This window comes from Ovis aries, chromosome 15 (assembly GCF_016772045.2).
Source record: "Ovis aries strain OAR_USU_Benz2616 breed Rambouillet chromosome 15, ARS-UI_Ramb_v3.0, whole genome shotgun sequence".
In the NCBI taxonomy this organism is placed as follows: Eukaryota; Metazoa; Chordata; class Mammalia; order Artiodactyla; family Bovidae; genus Ovis; species Ovis aries.
The window spans coordinates 81,501,254-81,517,659 of record NC_056068.1 but is presented as its reverse complement, the minus strand read 5'-3'; the positions used below and the strand labels follow the sequence as shown (position 1 = coordinate 81,517,659).

The 16,406-nt window shown below is 49.5% G+C and overlaps 1 protein-coding gene across 1 annotated transcript; it reads right to left on the bottom strand.

Annotated features, from left to right (window-relative positions):
• Positions 1-2,376: 2,376 nt before the first annotated feature.
• On the bottom strand, positions 2,377-7,234 carry LOC101113173 (olfactory receptor 10V1-like). Its single transcript, XM_060400169.1, has 2 exons — positions 5,987-7,234; positions 2,377-4,644 (listed from the first exon to the last, which is right to left on the bottom strand). Exon 2 carries the CDS (start codon positions 4,609-4,611, stop codon positions 3,664-3,666), a length of 948 nt encoding a protein of 315 aa, XP_060256152.1. The 5' UTR covers positions 4,612-4,644; positions 5,987-7,234; the 3' UTR covers positions 2,377-3,663.
• Between the last annotated feature and the right edge of the window lie 9,172 nt (positions 7,235-16,406).

Below are 16,406 nucleotides of genomic sequence, written 5' to 3'. Positions count from 1 at the left end.
CCAGCTCAATGGACATGAGTTCAAGCAGGCTCCGGGAGCTGGTGGTGGAAAGGGAAGCCTGGCGACACGACTGGCAGACTGAAATGAGCGGAAAGGCAGGAAGATGAAGCAATTTCCCCAAGCTCCTACAGGGCAGTCACAGATGCTGGGAGACACAGCGGTTTTGTGCCCAGGGTTTGAAACCACATGGCCTAGGTCAAAGCTCAGTTCTGGCTATGTGACCTTGAACAAGATACTTATCTCCCTGCGTCTGAGGTCATAATAACAGGCATCTCTTGCGTTCTGTGATGATGAATGCGTTGATATATGCAATCATTAACTCCTTATTCAGTCACTAGAAAAGGCTGCTAACTCGTAACCACACTATTTGCTCAAAGAGGCCGGGGAATTGAAAAGTGCCTGGAGTAATTCAATCACTAGGGAAATCACCCTTTCAGTGTTCAGTCAGGATCAGCTACGGCAGCCTTTTCCAAAGTAGGTTCGGCAGGATGAAACATTTCTAAGAGATTCCAAGGGATAAAAGAGTTTGGTGGCGACAGAATCTGGAAACACGGCCGCAAAGCATCCCCACCGTGAAGAGTCGTGACCGCAAGTTTGCACACTGCAGGCGCCGAACAAACCCGCAGCGGACAGCTCGTTTTATTTCGCTCGGTAGGGTATCCTTCACATTGGTTTGGCCGTATCTTGTTTATCTCCCCCAGGCACCTAGCGCTGGGCAGGACCGGAGTCCTGCAGATTCTGACCTCGCAGACCATTGCAGAACACAAGCGAGGGCTGCAAGTGAACCAAGGAAGACCCTTTCGGGTTCTTGTCTTTCAGAATAAACTGACCCTTCAGTTTCCTGTCACGTGAGTCCTGGTCGTGGTCTCTGCCCGTGAGGCCTGCGATACGGGTCAGAAAAAGGCAGAGAAAGCTGCTGCGGCGCCGCTTGCGCTTCGGCAGGCGGGGAGCAGAGGCGCGGAGCCGACGCCCTGTGCCAGGCCGCGCGTGCCCTCCAGGAGCGCCCTCCCCGCCCCTCTGCGCACGCGCGGACCTCAGCCTGTCTCGGGGCAGCTCAGGTGCCCCCCCACCCCCGGCTGGCCGGGGTGCCCGTCGCTGGCCCTCCCTCGGTGGCTCAGAGCATTGTGGTGGCAGCGCTCGGCCTTTGGAGTCAGTGTGGTTTACGCTCTTCTGTCTGCTCCTTTCTTACTCCAGGTCTCAGTTCTGGCACAGGGCCTCCTCGACCTTCACTGCTGCTCGTGGAGCTTTAGTTGGAGCAGATGGGGTCTAGTTTCTCCCCCGGGGATCGAACCCATGTGCCCTGCGTTGGGAGCTCACAGTCTTAGCCACTGGACCGCCAGGGAAGTCCCAGCTATGGCCAGACTTAGCTTCCTCCCAGGTTGGAGCTTCCTCTGACTTACCTTTCTACTTCCTGCTCTGCCTACCACAGGCGGGAGCACGGTCCACAGTGAGTGAGCGGGTGAGTAAAAGTCACTCAGTCGTGTCCAGCTCTTTGCCACCCCATGGACTATACAGTCCATGGAATTCTCCAGGCCAGAATACTGGAGTGGGGAAGCCTCTCCCTTCTCCAGGGGATCTTCCCAACCCAGGGATCAAACCCAGGTCTCCTGCACTGCAGGCAGACTCTTCATTGTCTGAGCCATCGGGGAGCCCGTATCAACTAGGGATATACAGGAGAGAATGTGAGATGAGTGTGAGAGAGACAGCAAGACAGAGAGAGAATGGGAGGGGAGATGCACAGAGAATGGGGAAGACAGCGAACAGATGAGGAGAAAGGGAGTGGCCTTCAGAGCTTCCCCAACCGGGGATCAAGCCTGCGGCTCCTGTAGTGAAAGCACGGAGCCCTAACCGCTAGGCACGTCCAAACGAAGGGTGATTTGGAAGCAGACTAATGCAGAGTCAGAGATGGAGATGGAGATGGGTTAGCTCCAGGTAGAAAGTTAAAGAGAAACCAACAAAACTTTAAAATTCTAAGGCTTTCCCCATCACTTTTCCCTAGAAGATAATGGAGGATTAAAGATAAATCATTCGAAATGCACAAACTCAGCACTTACATTGTGGAAATCATAATATGGGACGGCCCTAGCTTGATTTGTGTTTTATTCCTGGCTCTGCCCCTGCCCATATATGCAATGTTTGAGTCTGCTGAGAACTGGAGAGAAGTTCTAAGGGAAGAGCACAGACTTTACTGGAGGATAGCAAGCCTGACGTGCACCGCGTTATCGCCCTCTGAAAGTCACAGCGGAGGGACTTCCCAGGGGGCCCACTGGTTAAGACTTGCTTTCACTGCAGGCGGCACAGGTTTGATCCCTGGTTGGGGGACTAAGATCTCACACACTGCATGGCAAAATAATAATAACAATTTAAAACATAAAGTCACAAAGTACTTCCGCTTTTATCTTTTGATCCTTATAACTACCCCAGAATTTCGGTCTTGTGGGTATTTTAATCCCCCGTTTATGGATGAGGAATCTAAGAATGAGGTTGGGTAAAGGCCTTCTTCCAGGTCACAGACTTCTCATTGCACCCTCACACGGCAGAAGGTGCTAGGGAGCTCTGAGGAGTCTCTTTCATAAAAGCAGTGATTCCACTCACCAGGGCTCTGGCCTCGTGACTTAAACATCTCTCATCTAAGGCCCATATTTTAATGCCATCACACTGGGCATTAGTATTTGAACCTGTGAATTTGGAAAGAATGCAAATATTCAGGCCGTATCAACCATGGATAGGCACAAAGAGATGCCATGAGATAAGTGAACGTGTGTGTGTGTGTGTGCGTGTGTGTGTGTGCGCGCGCGTGTGTGTGTGTACAAGCATTAGAGAGAGGATGGAGGAAGAAATGGACAGATAATGAGGAAGAAAACAAACAGGTAAGATGTTCTCTTAAAAACATCTCTTCCTTCAGTTCAGTCGCTCAGTCATGTCCAGCTCTTTGCGACCCCATGGACTGCAGCATGCCAGGCCTCCCTGTCCTTCACCAACTTCTGGAGTTTACTCAAACTCATGTCCATTGAGTCAGTGATGCCATCCAGCCATCTCATCCTCTGTCATCCCCTTCTCCTCCTGCCCTCAATCTTTCCCAGCATCAGGGTCTTTTCAAATGAATCAGTTCTTCCCATCAGGTGGGCAAAGGATTGGAGTTTCAGCTTCAGCATCAGTCCTTCCAATGAACATTCAGGACTGGTTTCCTCTAGGATGGAATGGTTGGATCTTCTTGCAGTCCAAGGGATTCTCAAGAGTCTTCTCCAACATCACAGTTCAAATGCATCAATTCTTCAGCGCTCAGCTTTCTTTGTAGGCCAGCTCTCACATCTGTACCCGACCACTGGAAAAACCATAGCTTTGACTATGTTGGTAAAGTAATGTCTCTGCTTCTTAATATGCTGTCTGGCTTGGTCATAGCTTTCCTTCCAAGGAATACATGTCTTTTAATTTCATGGTGGCAATCACCATCTGCAGTGATTTTGGAGCCCAGAAAAATAAAGTCTGCCACTGTTTCCATCTCTTCCTTACAAAGGAAAAATGACTTCTCGAAAATAATATAAGGAAGAAGTAACAGTGCAAAACCCATGACCGCTTGCCCCGCCTCCCATCTCTCAGAGAGCACACCCGCCTGTCTCCACCCTACAGGGTACAGAGGCGCATCCAGGGCGTTTGTAGCGTTTAGGACGACAGGAACCTCATCACTGCTCTCTCCAAAGCATGCTTAAGCTCTCGATTCCTCATACTGTAGATCAGGGGGTTCCGCATAGGGGTGATGAAGGTGTAAACTACGGACACTACTCGGCCCCTCTCCGGAGAGTAGCTGGAGCTGGGGCACAGGTAGATGAGGCTGGTACCTCCATACTGGAGCAGAACCACGGTCATGTGGGAGGAGCAGGTGGCAAAGGCCTTGAGCCTCCCCTCGGCAGAGCGGATCTTCAGGATGGCGGCCGCGATGAAGACATAGGACAGGGTGATCAGCAGGAAGGGGAGGGTGAGGACGGCGATACTCACCACGAACAGCGTGGCCTCGTGGACCCGGGTGTCCGCACAGGCCAGTCTCGTGATGGGCAGGACTTCACAGTAGAACACGCTGATCTCCTTGCTGCCGCAGAAGGGGAGTCGGAAGATGAGCACAGTCAGCTGCGTGGCCAAGATGAACCCCAGCACCAGGGAGCCCAGGGCCAGTCGGGCACACCGCTGCCAGCTCATCCTGAGGCTATAACGCAGAGGGTGGCAGATGGCCACGAACCTGTCATAGGCCATGACGGCCAGCAGGATGCAGTCAGCGCTGCCCAGGAAGATGAAGAACATCTGGGCACCGCAGCCAGCCAGGGAGACGAGGGCTCTCCCCGCGGACAGGGTGCTGGCCAGCGTCAGAGGGGCAATGGTGGAGGAGCAGCAGGTCTCCAGAGCCGCCAAGCTGGCCAGGAAGAAGTACATGGGGGTGTGCAGAGAGCGGCAGGTCCAGACAACGAGCAAAATGGAGACGTTGCCGCCGACGCTGACCAGGTGCACAATCAGGAAGGCCACGAAAGTCAGCATCTGAACCTCAGGGAGTCTGGAGAAGGGGCGGAAGTGGAAGTGAATCACCACCCCAGTCTGGTTCGAATCCTCCATGTGGTCCATGCACTGGGGCTGCTAATGGTCCAGGCGATGCCCCTGAGGATAGCCAAACGTCAGGACACAGGATTCCTGCTGGCTGACCCATTCAGCTCTGCGTCTCTCCCTTCCTTCCTCAGCTCCAACCATCGTTCCCTCCAAATTCAGCGTCTCACTTCTTCAACAGCTCTTTGGTTGTAATCACCCAGAAGTAGCTCCCCACTGAAATCTCTTTTTTTTAAGTCGTGGTAAAATATATGTTATGTAATATTTATCATTTTAACCCTGTGTCAATGTACAATTCAGCGACATCAAACACACTCGCGATGTTGTATAACCATCGCCTCTATCTCTACCCAAAACTTTTCATCATCCCCAACAAAAGTTCTACTTAATAAGCTAAAACTGCCCACAATCTCTCCCAGCTCCTAGCAACCTCAACCCTACTGTGTCTCTATGACGTTTCCTATTCTTGGTGCCTCATATAAGTGGAATCATACACCATTTGTCCTTTTGTGTCTGGCTTATTCCACTAAGCATAATGTTTTCAAGGTCCATCCATGTAGTAGCTTATGCCAAAATCACATTCCTTTTCAAGGCTGAATAATACTCCACTGTGTCTGTATATACCCCATTGTGTTTATCCATTCATCTGTTCACGGACACTTGGGTTGTTTCACCTTCTCGCTATTATAAATAACTCTGTGATGAGCATTGGTGGAGGAATAGCTGTCCAGCTCAGCAGTGAAATATTAATCCACAGCGCACCACTGTTGTTGCAGTTTAGTTACTAAGTCATGTTTGGCGCCCCAACGGACTGCACGCCACCAGGCTCCTCTGTCCATGGGATTTCCCAGGGAAGGATACTGGAGTGGTTGCCATTCCCTTCTCCAGGGGATGTTTCCCACCCAGGGATCGCACCCTCATCTCCTGCACTGGTGGGTGGATTCTTTACCCCTGAGCACAGGGAAGCTCGGTACACCATTCCCAGAGCACAAATCTCTCTACTCCCTCACTCCCTTGCCTGATTGTCGAGAGCACAAGCTCATCTGTCATTGACCAATGGAATGATCTGGAGCAAACTGCCGAAGTTTCTGCTTCAATTTCTTCATCTATGAAGAAAGCAATAGGACACAGCACTTAGAATTGTTCTGAAAAGGAAGTGTGTCTGATCCCTAGGAAATTAGCCATAAACGCTAGGAAATTAGCCATAAACGTCAGCCGACACCATTAACACGGCTGTCCATCCCCGTTGTAAGCCTGCCTCGATGCCCCCGGCTCTCCTAGAGACGTCTCCTTTCGGCTTGCCTCCCTGCTCCAGCCAACCGAGACCGATGGCCCGACTCTTCCATCAGTCTTTTGCTGATACTTTCCCCTCTTGATCCTCTGCCAATCCTGTTACCTTCTGAAATATCCAGCATCTTCATTCCAGGCTGAGCATGGCTATAGGAGGTCACAAAATCCCGCTGCTGCCGCTGCTGCTGCTGTGCCACTTCAGCCGTGTCCCACTCTGTGCGACCCCGTAGGCGGCAGCCCACCAGGCTCCCTCGTCCCTGGGATTCTCCAGGCAGGAACACTGGAGTGGGGCGCCATTTCCTTCTCCAGTGCAGGAAAGTGAAAAGTGAAGTTGCTCAGTCGTGTCCGACCCTCAGCGACCCTGTGGACTGCAGCCTTCCAGGCTCCTCCGTCCATGGGGTTTTCCAGGCAGGAGTGCTGGAGTGGGGTGCCATTGCCTTCTCTGGACTGGTGCCACAACAGTGGTAAAAAGGTGTTATGAACTCTAGTACTGTCCCCAAGCCTCTGAATCAGCTGTTCCCTCTGGTCCCCATGATGACTGGAGCAAATTTCCCTGGTCTCTTTAAGACCTCTCTTCTGCTCTCTCCTGTCTCACCACAGTAATGACCCAGCCTCCAACTTCACTGAAAAAAAAAAAAAGGAAATAAATAACAGAAGCTACCTGGTGGCAACTCTTCACCATCCTCACCAGCTCTAGACCCAGAACACTCTCTGCCCAGCCCTGCACCTCCAGCAAGTTTCCACATGCCTTTCCAGAAGTGTCCCCTCTCCTCTGCAAAGCCAGTCCTCTGAGCCCCTGCGCTCCCTCCGGGGCCCTGCACAAGTCTTTCCCTCTGTCTCTTTGATCCCTTTGATCCCCTCCGCAGCAACGTTACGTCCCATGGTAAAATGAGGAAGAAACCCCTTCATCTTGCATCACCCTCTGAGGGCTCCCGGTCTCCTTTCCACATCAACCATCTCCCACTCATTCTGCAGCACAATCTGCTTTCCATCTTGCGCCCAGAGACCACTCCAGCAAAGGCCTCTAGTGGCTTCCAAACTGCTCGATCCAAGAGCAATTCAACTGGGTTGTTCTTTGCGACACTAGTCCACCATCTTCTTGCTCAGCTGCTTTTCTGAATAATGTCTCCATCGATGCCCAAACAGCTCATCACTGGACTTTTCAGTGAATAGTTTGAGCTTGACTGAGTAACACTAAGTGCGCTTAATCCTGCCCTCGCTTCTATAAATGGTCCCAAAATTACACACCAAGTCCTGTCCGTATGACTAGCACAGAGAGCATCCACAGAGGCGACTGTTGAATGCGTAAAAGGAAAGAACCGCATTATTTTATTTCAGAATCTCTTCGCCCAGTTTTCTTTCTGCTGCCGATGATCAGCTGGAAAGAATTTCAGGGCAGGTTTATATGGTATCCAAAACAACACACCCCCAACTATACACACACCCCCACACATCATACTGCTGTAGAGACAGAGCTTGGCCTTGCTTCCAGTGATTAAGCCCTTCACATGCCACAGAAGGTGGGGGGAGGCGGGGCAGGGAACACTTGGCACCCTGAGTTAAACGGAAACTAACAGAATCGCCGGATTGGCCTTGCTCTCCCCCACCAGGAATGTATTCTTGCTTGTTTCTGCTGTGCTGATGCCTGCAGATACATCACAACCTTTAAGAATATGAAAAAGATGTAAGGACATTGCTGCTTTCCCTAAACAGAATAATGCAACCTTAATATTCTTGCTGACTTGCGATTTTTTCCTTTCGAATGCGTGTTGTTTTTTACTCTGGTCGGCCAGCCCTTTTAAAGTCCGGCTCCCTGCATGCTTTGCAAGTTTTCTTCCCTTTTCTGAAGGCTTCTGTCTGTGCTGTCATCTGTGGCACAGCCCTATGTGGGGCAAAAGGGTTGGAAAGTGAAAGTCACTCAGTCGTGTCCGACTCTTTGCAACTCCATGGACTATACAATCGATGGAATTCTCCAGGCCAGAATACTGCAGTGGAGAGTCTTTCCCTTCTCCAGGGGATCTTCCCAACCCAGGGATCGAACCCAGATCTCCCACATTGCAGGTGGATTCTTCACCAGCTGAGCCACAAGGGAAGCCCAAGAATACTGGAGTAGGTCACCTCTCCCTTCTCCAGGGATAGGAGACCCAGGAATGGAACCGGGGTATCCTCACTGCAGGCAGATTCTTTACCAACTGAGCTATCAGGGAGGCCCAGGATTCAAGTTCTCTGCCAAGAGGAGGTGATCAGTCTCCAGTTCTCAGCTCAGGCTGAGGTCCTTCAACCAAAGAGGGTTGGAAGATGGGTGGAATTGTGGTCAGGAATTTTTCACCTGGAAGTTCCTAAGTGTCTTGCTCCTTGAGAATTTTAATTCCTTTTCTGGAAGTAGCTTTGGAGCACACACCAGCCTGCCTCTTCTCCATGCACAGCAAGTAAACACGCCCACAATACTCTCTACCCCAAATGTTTAATCTTTGTGAATTAGACACCAAGGAGAGCCATCAAGCACAAGAAAGAGAGCTATTATCTATAACCAGGGACCTCGTCACTCCTTTCACGACGCGCTTGCCTCTGCGTTTGCTGTGTATCTCTGTACTCTCCATGGACCTCAAGCTCCATGAGGCCAGGGACTGGCTGGGTTCCACTCCTCACTAATGCCCAGGACCTGGCCCAGTGTCGGGCAACCATGGACCTCTGTACTGACATGAATACTGGAGAGTTACCGAGCTTCTATCAATGCCAGTGACTGCTACCCAGGACTCTGAAAGTAGAGACGATAATCTTCAATTTAGAACTCTGATGCTAAAAGAGCACATCCTTTCTAGAAAGAAGTCAGCAATTTTCAATAAAATCTATGCATTGAATCACTACTCACATTGAAGGATCTGTCCTGAGGAAGAGTCAGGGATATGGAGCCAAATACAAAAAGATACGTGCAGTGTGCTTGGACAATAATTTTTATGAGGAAACAGAGCAATACTCATCAAAAGGTGACGTTCTAGTCATCTGAGGCACATTCATGCCATGAACTGTGGTACTGTGGACATTCAAGTTGTTATAAGGTTTAATAAAGTGAGAAAGTGCGTATAATATAACGTTAAATTGAGGGAAAGGGCTTCCCCGGTGGAGCTAGTGATAAAGAACCTGCCTGCCGATGCAGGAGACGTGAGAGGAGGGTTCGATCCCGGGGTTGGGAAGATCCCCTGGAGGAGGCATGGCAACCCGCTCCAGTATCCTTGGCTGGAGAATCCCATGGACAGAGGAGCCTGGCGGGCTTTAGTCGATGGGGTCACAGTGTAGGGAACAAGGTATAAAGAAGGTTGAGAAGTGCTTGCAAACGAGACTCTCAACCAGGGCTGGACATTCTTGCAAACGAGATGTTCAGCTAAGAATCCTATTTGTTCCCGTGGGAAAAGAACATTGCTTGCACACAAGGATGTTTCTCTGATTCCTCAAAAGGAACAGACCTTGGGACAAAACGGATTCTAAGTTGATAAGGAAGTTCCCCAAAACAAAGTCTTAGCTGCAGTAAATAAGCCAAGGTAAAGGTTATCTCGCCCTGTGCCTGCGGACTGTATAGTCTCTGAATCGCAGTGCTTGGCAGCTTGCCCTGTAGGGTGTTGTGCAAGGGATATAAAAATAAAGCAGCTGTAAGAAGCAAGGGTTAAAATATAAAGATTTAAACCACTCTGCAGTGTTGGTGTGTCATTCCGTCGCCGGCACACAGGGAGTCGGACACGACTGAGCGCCCGAGCGCGCACGCATGCAAGCAAATGAGGAACGTGAAGAAGCCCCGTTGCCTGCGGAGCTACCGCCGCCGGGCCACCAGTCCAAACAGGAAAGCACGGATCCTCGGTGGGGTCAAGAGGAAAACGCAAGAGGACTGTTCTCTTCGCGCTTTTCTTCACTCTTCAAACTTTCTGTGAAGTATTTGCATTTATTTTTAAATTGCAAAAATGTTATTGATTCTTTAGATTCCCATTTTGGAGACAAGGAAACTGAAGTTACATGACACACCGCTAGTTACACAGCCGATGACTGTTACAGCAGAGATTAACACCAAATACGGCCGCAGAGTCTGCACGCGTCTCGACGCTGTCGTCCACGACTGCGCTAAATCTCGGCGGCATTTCTGTGCTCGTTCGTTCCCAAACACGCCACGCTCTTGCCCTGGGCTGAGTCTGCTGTCCGGTGGGTGCCCTTCCTTCCTTCTTCCCTTTCTTTTCCCCCCCTTCCCTCTCTTCCTACTTTCTTTCCCTCTTCTTTTTTCCTTTCCTCTCATCTCTCTTTTTTTTTAAAAATTTCCTTTCACCCCTGTCCTTAGAATTATGCTACTCAGACTGACGATGTGAAAGGGTTTTTTTAAATTAATTTATTTTTTATTGAAAGATAATTACATTACAGAATTTTGTTGTTGTCGGTCAAACCTCAGCAACAATCTGCCGTGGGTGCACATAGATCCCTCCCTCCCAGCCCCATCGCCATCCCACCCCTATTCTCATCTCTTTCTAAAGTTAACCTTTTAGATTGAGCTCATCATGCTGGCCTATCAAGGTCTTGTGGAGAATTACAATTCTTTATTCCAGCAAATAATCAGTTTCTCCCCATTGTCAGCTAGAAAGTGAATGAACATGCTCCCTAAAGTTATAACTGTGTATTGGACCATAGTTCAGGGAAGCTACAACCCTCAGTCATATGGCCCTTACTATCCCTCAAAATTTACTTCAGAATATCAGTCAGCTTTCAAATCAGTTTAAAAATACAAGACTCACTGTGGAGAATATCTTTGAAGCTCCTAAAAACTGTAGTGAACCTTGCGATAAACAGTCCCATTGCCGATACAATAGATGTTCAACTTGCCTAGAATAAAGACTCACCTGAGTTCTCAACGCATTCTCCACGCGCTCACCCAGACACGCACACTTATCTCTTACTGAACACATGTATGTCATCCTACTTGTCCACAAGGGCTACATAATTCATGTTTCCCTGTTTGCCTTAGCTGCTAGGAAGCCCGCAACTAGATTTTATACTCAATTGCTCAGCATTTCTCAGCCCCAATATCTTCAAGTATATTTAACTTCTACCTTTTATACTGGGCAAGTTGATTTTCATCTTATTGCAGCTAGGGTTTTATTATGGGGCTTCCCTGGTGGCTCAGATGGGAAAGAATCTACCTACCATGCAGGAGACCTGTGTTTGATTCCTGGATCGGGACAATCCCCTGGAGAAGGGAATGGATACCCACTCCAATATTCCTGCCTGGATAATCCATGGACAGAGGAGCCTGGCGGGCTACAGTCAGGGTTTTATTGTAAGACTCTGGGTTTTTAGGAGACAAGTATACGAATAAAATTATCCTCGCCTTTTGTGTCTCATCCAAGGCACTGAGGAGCGAACAAGAAATCTCTCTTCTCTCTGCAACCGAGTGTACTTGTCCTCTGGGGCCTCCTCAGTGAGACGGAAATAGCGACACTGTGAGCTTTGGTTGCAGCTGAATGTTCTCGCCCTCTGCTTTACTCTGCCTTTGCTTCTGCCCAATTCCTTGCCCCTTGAAGGCTGGATCAGGAAACGCCAGGTCTCGTCATACTCGGGAGCTATAGACCCGCGGTGACGTCGCGTCCTCTCTGATGAGTTCTGTGACGCCAGCACTGCCTCCAGACGTGGTGCCCTTCACACGGAGAGGCCGTCCTTTCCATAGAGACACTGGTGCACTCCTCTACCCCCTGGCCTCACAGAGTGTAATTTATAGGACTGTTCATGCATCCACTCATCTGCGAGAATGCATTGAGCATCGACCAGCAATAGGCACTGGGTACGTAGCTTGAAAACCTGAGTAGATCACACTCTATTTCCTGGGTGTCCCAACAAAGCACGGACCCCTCCCGCAGGGGGAGCAGACAACTCTCTCCCACCCCTCTCAGACAGCCTAGGAACCGGGTCATATTTCTAGGGAGGAACAGGCGTTCCTTCTCGCGGGCTCGGCAGTGGAGCGTCTCTTGAAGACTTGCCTGTGGTTAGTAGGTAAAGTGGAAGTGTCAGCCGCTCAGTCACGCCTGACTCTTGTGAGCCCACGGACTGCATGAGCCCACCATGGAATTCTCCCGGCGAGAATACTGGAGTGGGGAGCCCTGCTCTTGTCTGTTTGACATCAATAGTGTCGCTGCATGAGCTCCGGGAGGGTCAGCTAACGTTCCGATTCACTTGCAGCTCCACACAGGAGGCCCCTCACAGCACGAGAAAAGCCAGCGGCCAGTAGGGTTGGCTGGCCCATCCCCATGGTCCAGACCACACAGCAACCCCGTCAGCCTGGCCTCCCCCCACCCTCTCTACCTCCTTTCTCGAGAGCTGGCAGCCACGGCCTTCCCTGAGGCTGGGTGAAGTGCAAGCTGGAATCCTGCTCCTAACGCCTGGGGAACCACTGAGACGGACTCTCTGAGAAACCCCCCGGAACGAGGGAAGCGCCCATCTAGACACAGGCCATCCTTCCCGCTGCTTCTTCTCAGGGGGACCATGTGGGGCTCTGGGACTTGTGGGAACAGAACCCTGGGTTCCTTCTCAACTCTCACTCCTTCTCATCTCATTTCTGGAGATCTCCCTGCCAACTTTGGTTCAACCAAGCCCGAAGAGGCTAACTCACCTTTTAACTTGACCGTGCCCTGTAGGTCCATGTTTGAACACAAACAGGAATTGTTTAGGGCCATGATATTCTAAATTGGTTTAATTGCTGCTAGACTTAGCTTTGCTTTAATTATTGCCTAGATTTTTATTCTCCCATGTCGAGGTAGTTTAGGCAGACATGCAGTTTTAACATATCCAAGTAGGGTTAATTTTGTGTACCTAGACAACTGAGCTGAGACAAATTGTAAGGAGCCTTCAAAACTCAACCAAGTGTCACCTGCTCAATGAAGCCTTATTCTGATACACATTAATCCCCTCCCCTCCTCCAAAAAGAAAGAATCCCGCCTGCTTCATGCTCTGTGGTGGCTGTGCGCACCTCAATTACAGCACGTTTCTCTCCATATTGTATTTATACAGGGCTTGCCTGGTGGCTCAGTGGTAAAGAATCTGCCTACCCATGCAGGAGACCTGGGTTCAATCCCTGGGTCAGGAAGATCCCCTGGAGAAGGAAATGGCAAGACATTCCGATATTCTTGCCTGGGAAATCCCATGGACAGAGGAGCCTGGCAGGCTACAGTCCGTGGGGTCACAAAGGGTCAGACACAACTGAGCAACTGAACAAAAACAACAGTGTTTATATACTCGTTTTTTGACTTCTACTAGGATAGGTCCTCCGGAAAAGGCAATGGCACCCCCACTCCAGTACTCTTGCCTGGAAAATCCCAGGGACAGGGGGAGCCTGGTGGGCTGCAGTCCATGGGGTCGCTAAGAATCGGACACAACTGAGCGACTTCACTTTCCCTTTTCACTTTCATGCATTGGAGAAGGAAATGGCAACCCACTCCAGTGTTCTTGCCTGGAGAATCCCAGGGACGGGGGAGCCTGGTGGGCTGCCGTCTATGGGGTCGCACAGAGTGGGACGCGACTGAAGCAACTTAGCAGCAGCAGCAGGATATGTCCTCAGTGGGAGCGAGTAATTCAAGTCAATTGCATTTTATCACCTAAGCGGAAACTAAGCGCCTAACAGAGGTCTTGTATTCTCTGTTTGCAGAGTGTTACAGTGTTGGGCATTCCTGTATTTACTCACCAAATATCACCTAACATCCTGTTGCACTCCCTATAATCGATGAGCTTTGTAACAGTGGCCACTAGTGACTACATTATAAAATGTGGAAACAACATTTTTTTCAAACTTCAGCCATATTCAAGCAATGTTCATGATTTATGTTTTATTTGAGCTATCAGGATTATTTACTTAAGGTTTTTCTTGACTTAAATTCAGTTCACTCACTTTGTTACATAACAGCATTGTACTGGTTATATTTTTTATCCCCAAATTTTAAATACATACAAAAAATATTTAAATGATCATTTATGTAGCCCCTAAAGCTTTCATCTCAAAGGCAAGTAGCTCTGAAAACTCTGAAAGTGTTGTTGAAATGAAGTCTTATGTGTGAGAGAGAAAGAGAGAAAGCACTTGGCAGGAGTTTGCCAGAACAATCCTGAAAGAAAAATGCAAAACAATTCCAGAGAAACAATCCGCCAGCCACTTGCGAGTCTGACTGGTCTAACTGTGTGCATCCTGAGCAGGAACACACGTTAGCAAGTATCAGGAGTGCACTCTGGGAAGCACAAACAAAACCATTCTGCCTCTCTAGGGCAGAGGTTGCAGGCTGCCGACCCACAGGCTGCAAAGAGGCGGCGACTGGCTTTTCAGATGCTTTGTGTTCAGCAGTTTGGGTACACTGCTCAGCGCTTCAGAATGCAGCACCGCAGAGCAGCTAGCTGCCAGCCTCGAGCTGGAACTCAACTTGTTTGAAGTCCAGACCCTTTCCACTGTGGCCAGAGTTACAGTCATCTCTGAGTGATACTGTGGGCCATTTCTGGAATCTAGTTTTTAATTCCAGCCGCATATCTTTAACCTTTCTTCTCTAAGTTTTCCATTTTGCCTCCCACTTCCCTTTCTCTCCCTCTCGCCGTTCCTTTTGTCGTCCTTTTTTTTTTTTTTTTTCCTGGTCACCTATGCTGAATTTAATGTGCCTATATCTTATAGGCACTAAATAATTACTCATTTTTTTAAAGTTGCAGAGAGAAAAACCTACTGACTCGGGAACCATGCCGCATAGAAACTGGTGACTAATATAAATTCCTGTTGTTGTTTTGTTGCTAAGTCATGTCCGACTCTTTTTGACCCCATGGACTGCAGCACACCAGGCTTCCCTGTCCGGCACTGTCTCCCAGAGTTTGCTCAACCTCATGTCCATTGAGTCGGTGATGCCATCCAACCATCTCATCCTCCCCCCCCCGCCGCCCCCCGCCTGCTCCTTTTGTCTTCAGTCTTTCCCAGCATCAGGGTCTTTTCCAACGAACTGGCTCTTGGCATCAGGTGGCCAAAGTATTGGAGATTCAGCTTCAGCATCAGCCTTCCAATGAGTATTCAGGGTTGATTTCCTTTAGGATTAACCTGTTTGATCTCCTTGCAGTCCAAGGGACTCTCAAGAATTTTCTGCAATACCACAGCACAGAAGCGTCAATTCTTCAGTGCTCAGCCCTCTTTGTGGTCCAACTCACACATACATATGTGACTAGTTGAAAACGATAACTTTGACTATTTGGACCTTTGTCAGTAAATCTCTGCTTTTTAATATGCTGTCTAGACTTGTCGTAGCTTTCCTTCCAAGGAGTAAGGAAGGAAAGCTTATCTTTTAATTTCATGGCTGCAGTCACCATCTGCAGTGATTTTGGAGCCCACAAAAATAAAATCTGTCCCTGTTTCCCCTTTCTCCCCTTCAATTTCCCATGAAGTGATGGGACCAGATGCCATTAGCCTTCTGAATGCTGAGTTTTAAGCCAGCTTTTTCACTCTCCTCTTTCATCCTCATCAAGAGGCTCTTTCTGCCATAAGGGTGGTATCATCTGCATATCTGAGGTTATTGATATTTCTCCCAGCAATCTTGATTCCAGCCTGTGCTTCTTCCAGCCCAGCATTTCTCATGATGTACTCTGCATAGAAGTTAAATAAGCAAGGTGACAATATACAGTCTTGGCGTACTCCTTTCCCAATTTGGAACCAGTCTGTTGTTCCATGTCCAGTTTGAACTATTGCCTCTTGACCTGCATGTAGGTTTCTCTGGAGGCAGGTCAGGTGGTCTGGTATTCCCATCTCCTTCAGAATTTTCCAGTTTGTTGTGATCCACACAGCCAAAGAGGTGCAGGTTCAATCCCAGGAAGACCCCCTGGAGGAGGAGGTGGCAGCCGACTCCAGCAGTCTTGCCCGGAGGATCCCAAGGACAGAGTAGCGCAGCAGGCTGCAGTCCATAGGGTTGCAAGGAGTCAGGCATGACTGAAGCGACTTAGCCCAGCACAGCACAAAGGGGCCAAGGGTCTGGTCAGTAGCACGACTGTGACAAGGAAGGGAAACCTGACTCCAGATGGGACCTTCCCCTTTAGCTCTAACCTTTGTGCTCTGTGGCCTGTGCTTAGTCATACTGGCTCTGCCCCTCTGTGAAAGAATGTCACCTCTAGCCTGAAATACACATAGTGGCCCATTCTGCACCCTGCCTCCCAGACTTGACCTTGAAAGGAAGGTTTAGCACTTTCCATTCTTATGGAGATAAAAAGTTGCAGAATAGAGAACAGCGTTTGTCCTGGAGGGTTGCAGGGACATTGTAAGTGGACCCACATGGACAGCAGCAAGGACAAAGGACGATCGCAGCACCGCTCTAAGGCCGGCCAGTACTAAGTGCAGCGGCCAGCCGCGGGCCTCCTCCTTTCTAATCAAAGGAGCCCGATTTCTGACTCAGGCAAGATGGTTCTTCGGGACACTAGTCCACTGTCTTCTGAGCCCACTGGTCTGAATAAGGCTGGTAATCCTGGCCCAACACCGCGTGGTTCGATCCCCTGGCCTG

Excerpts from the sequence above, each read along its gene's own strand:
- LOC101113173 (XM_060400169.1), bottom strand. The coding sequence starts at position 4,611 with ATGGACCACATGGAGGATTCGAACCAGACTGGGGTGGTGATTCACTTC.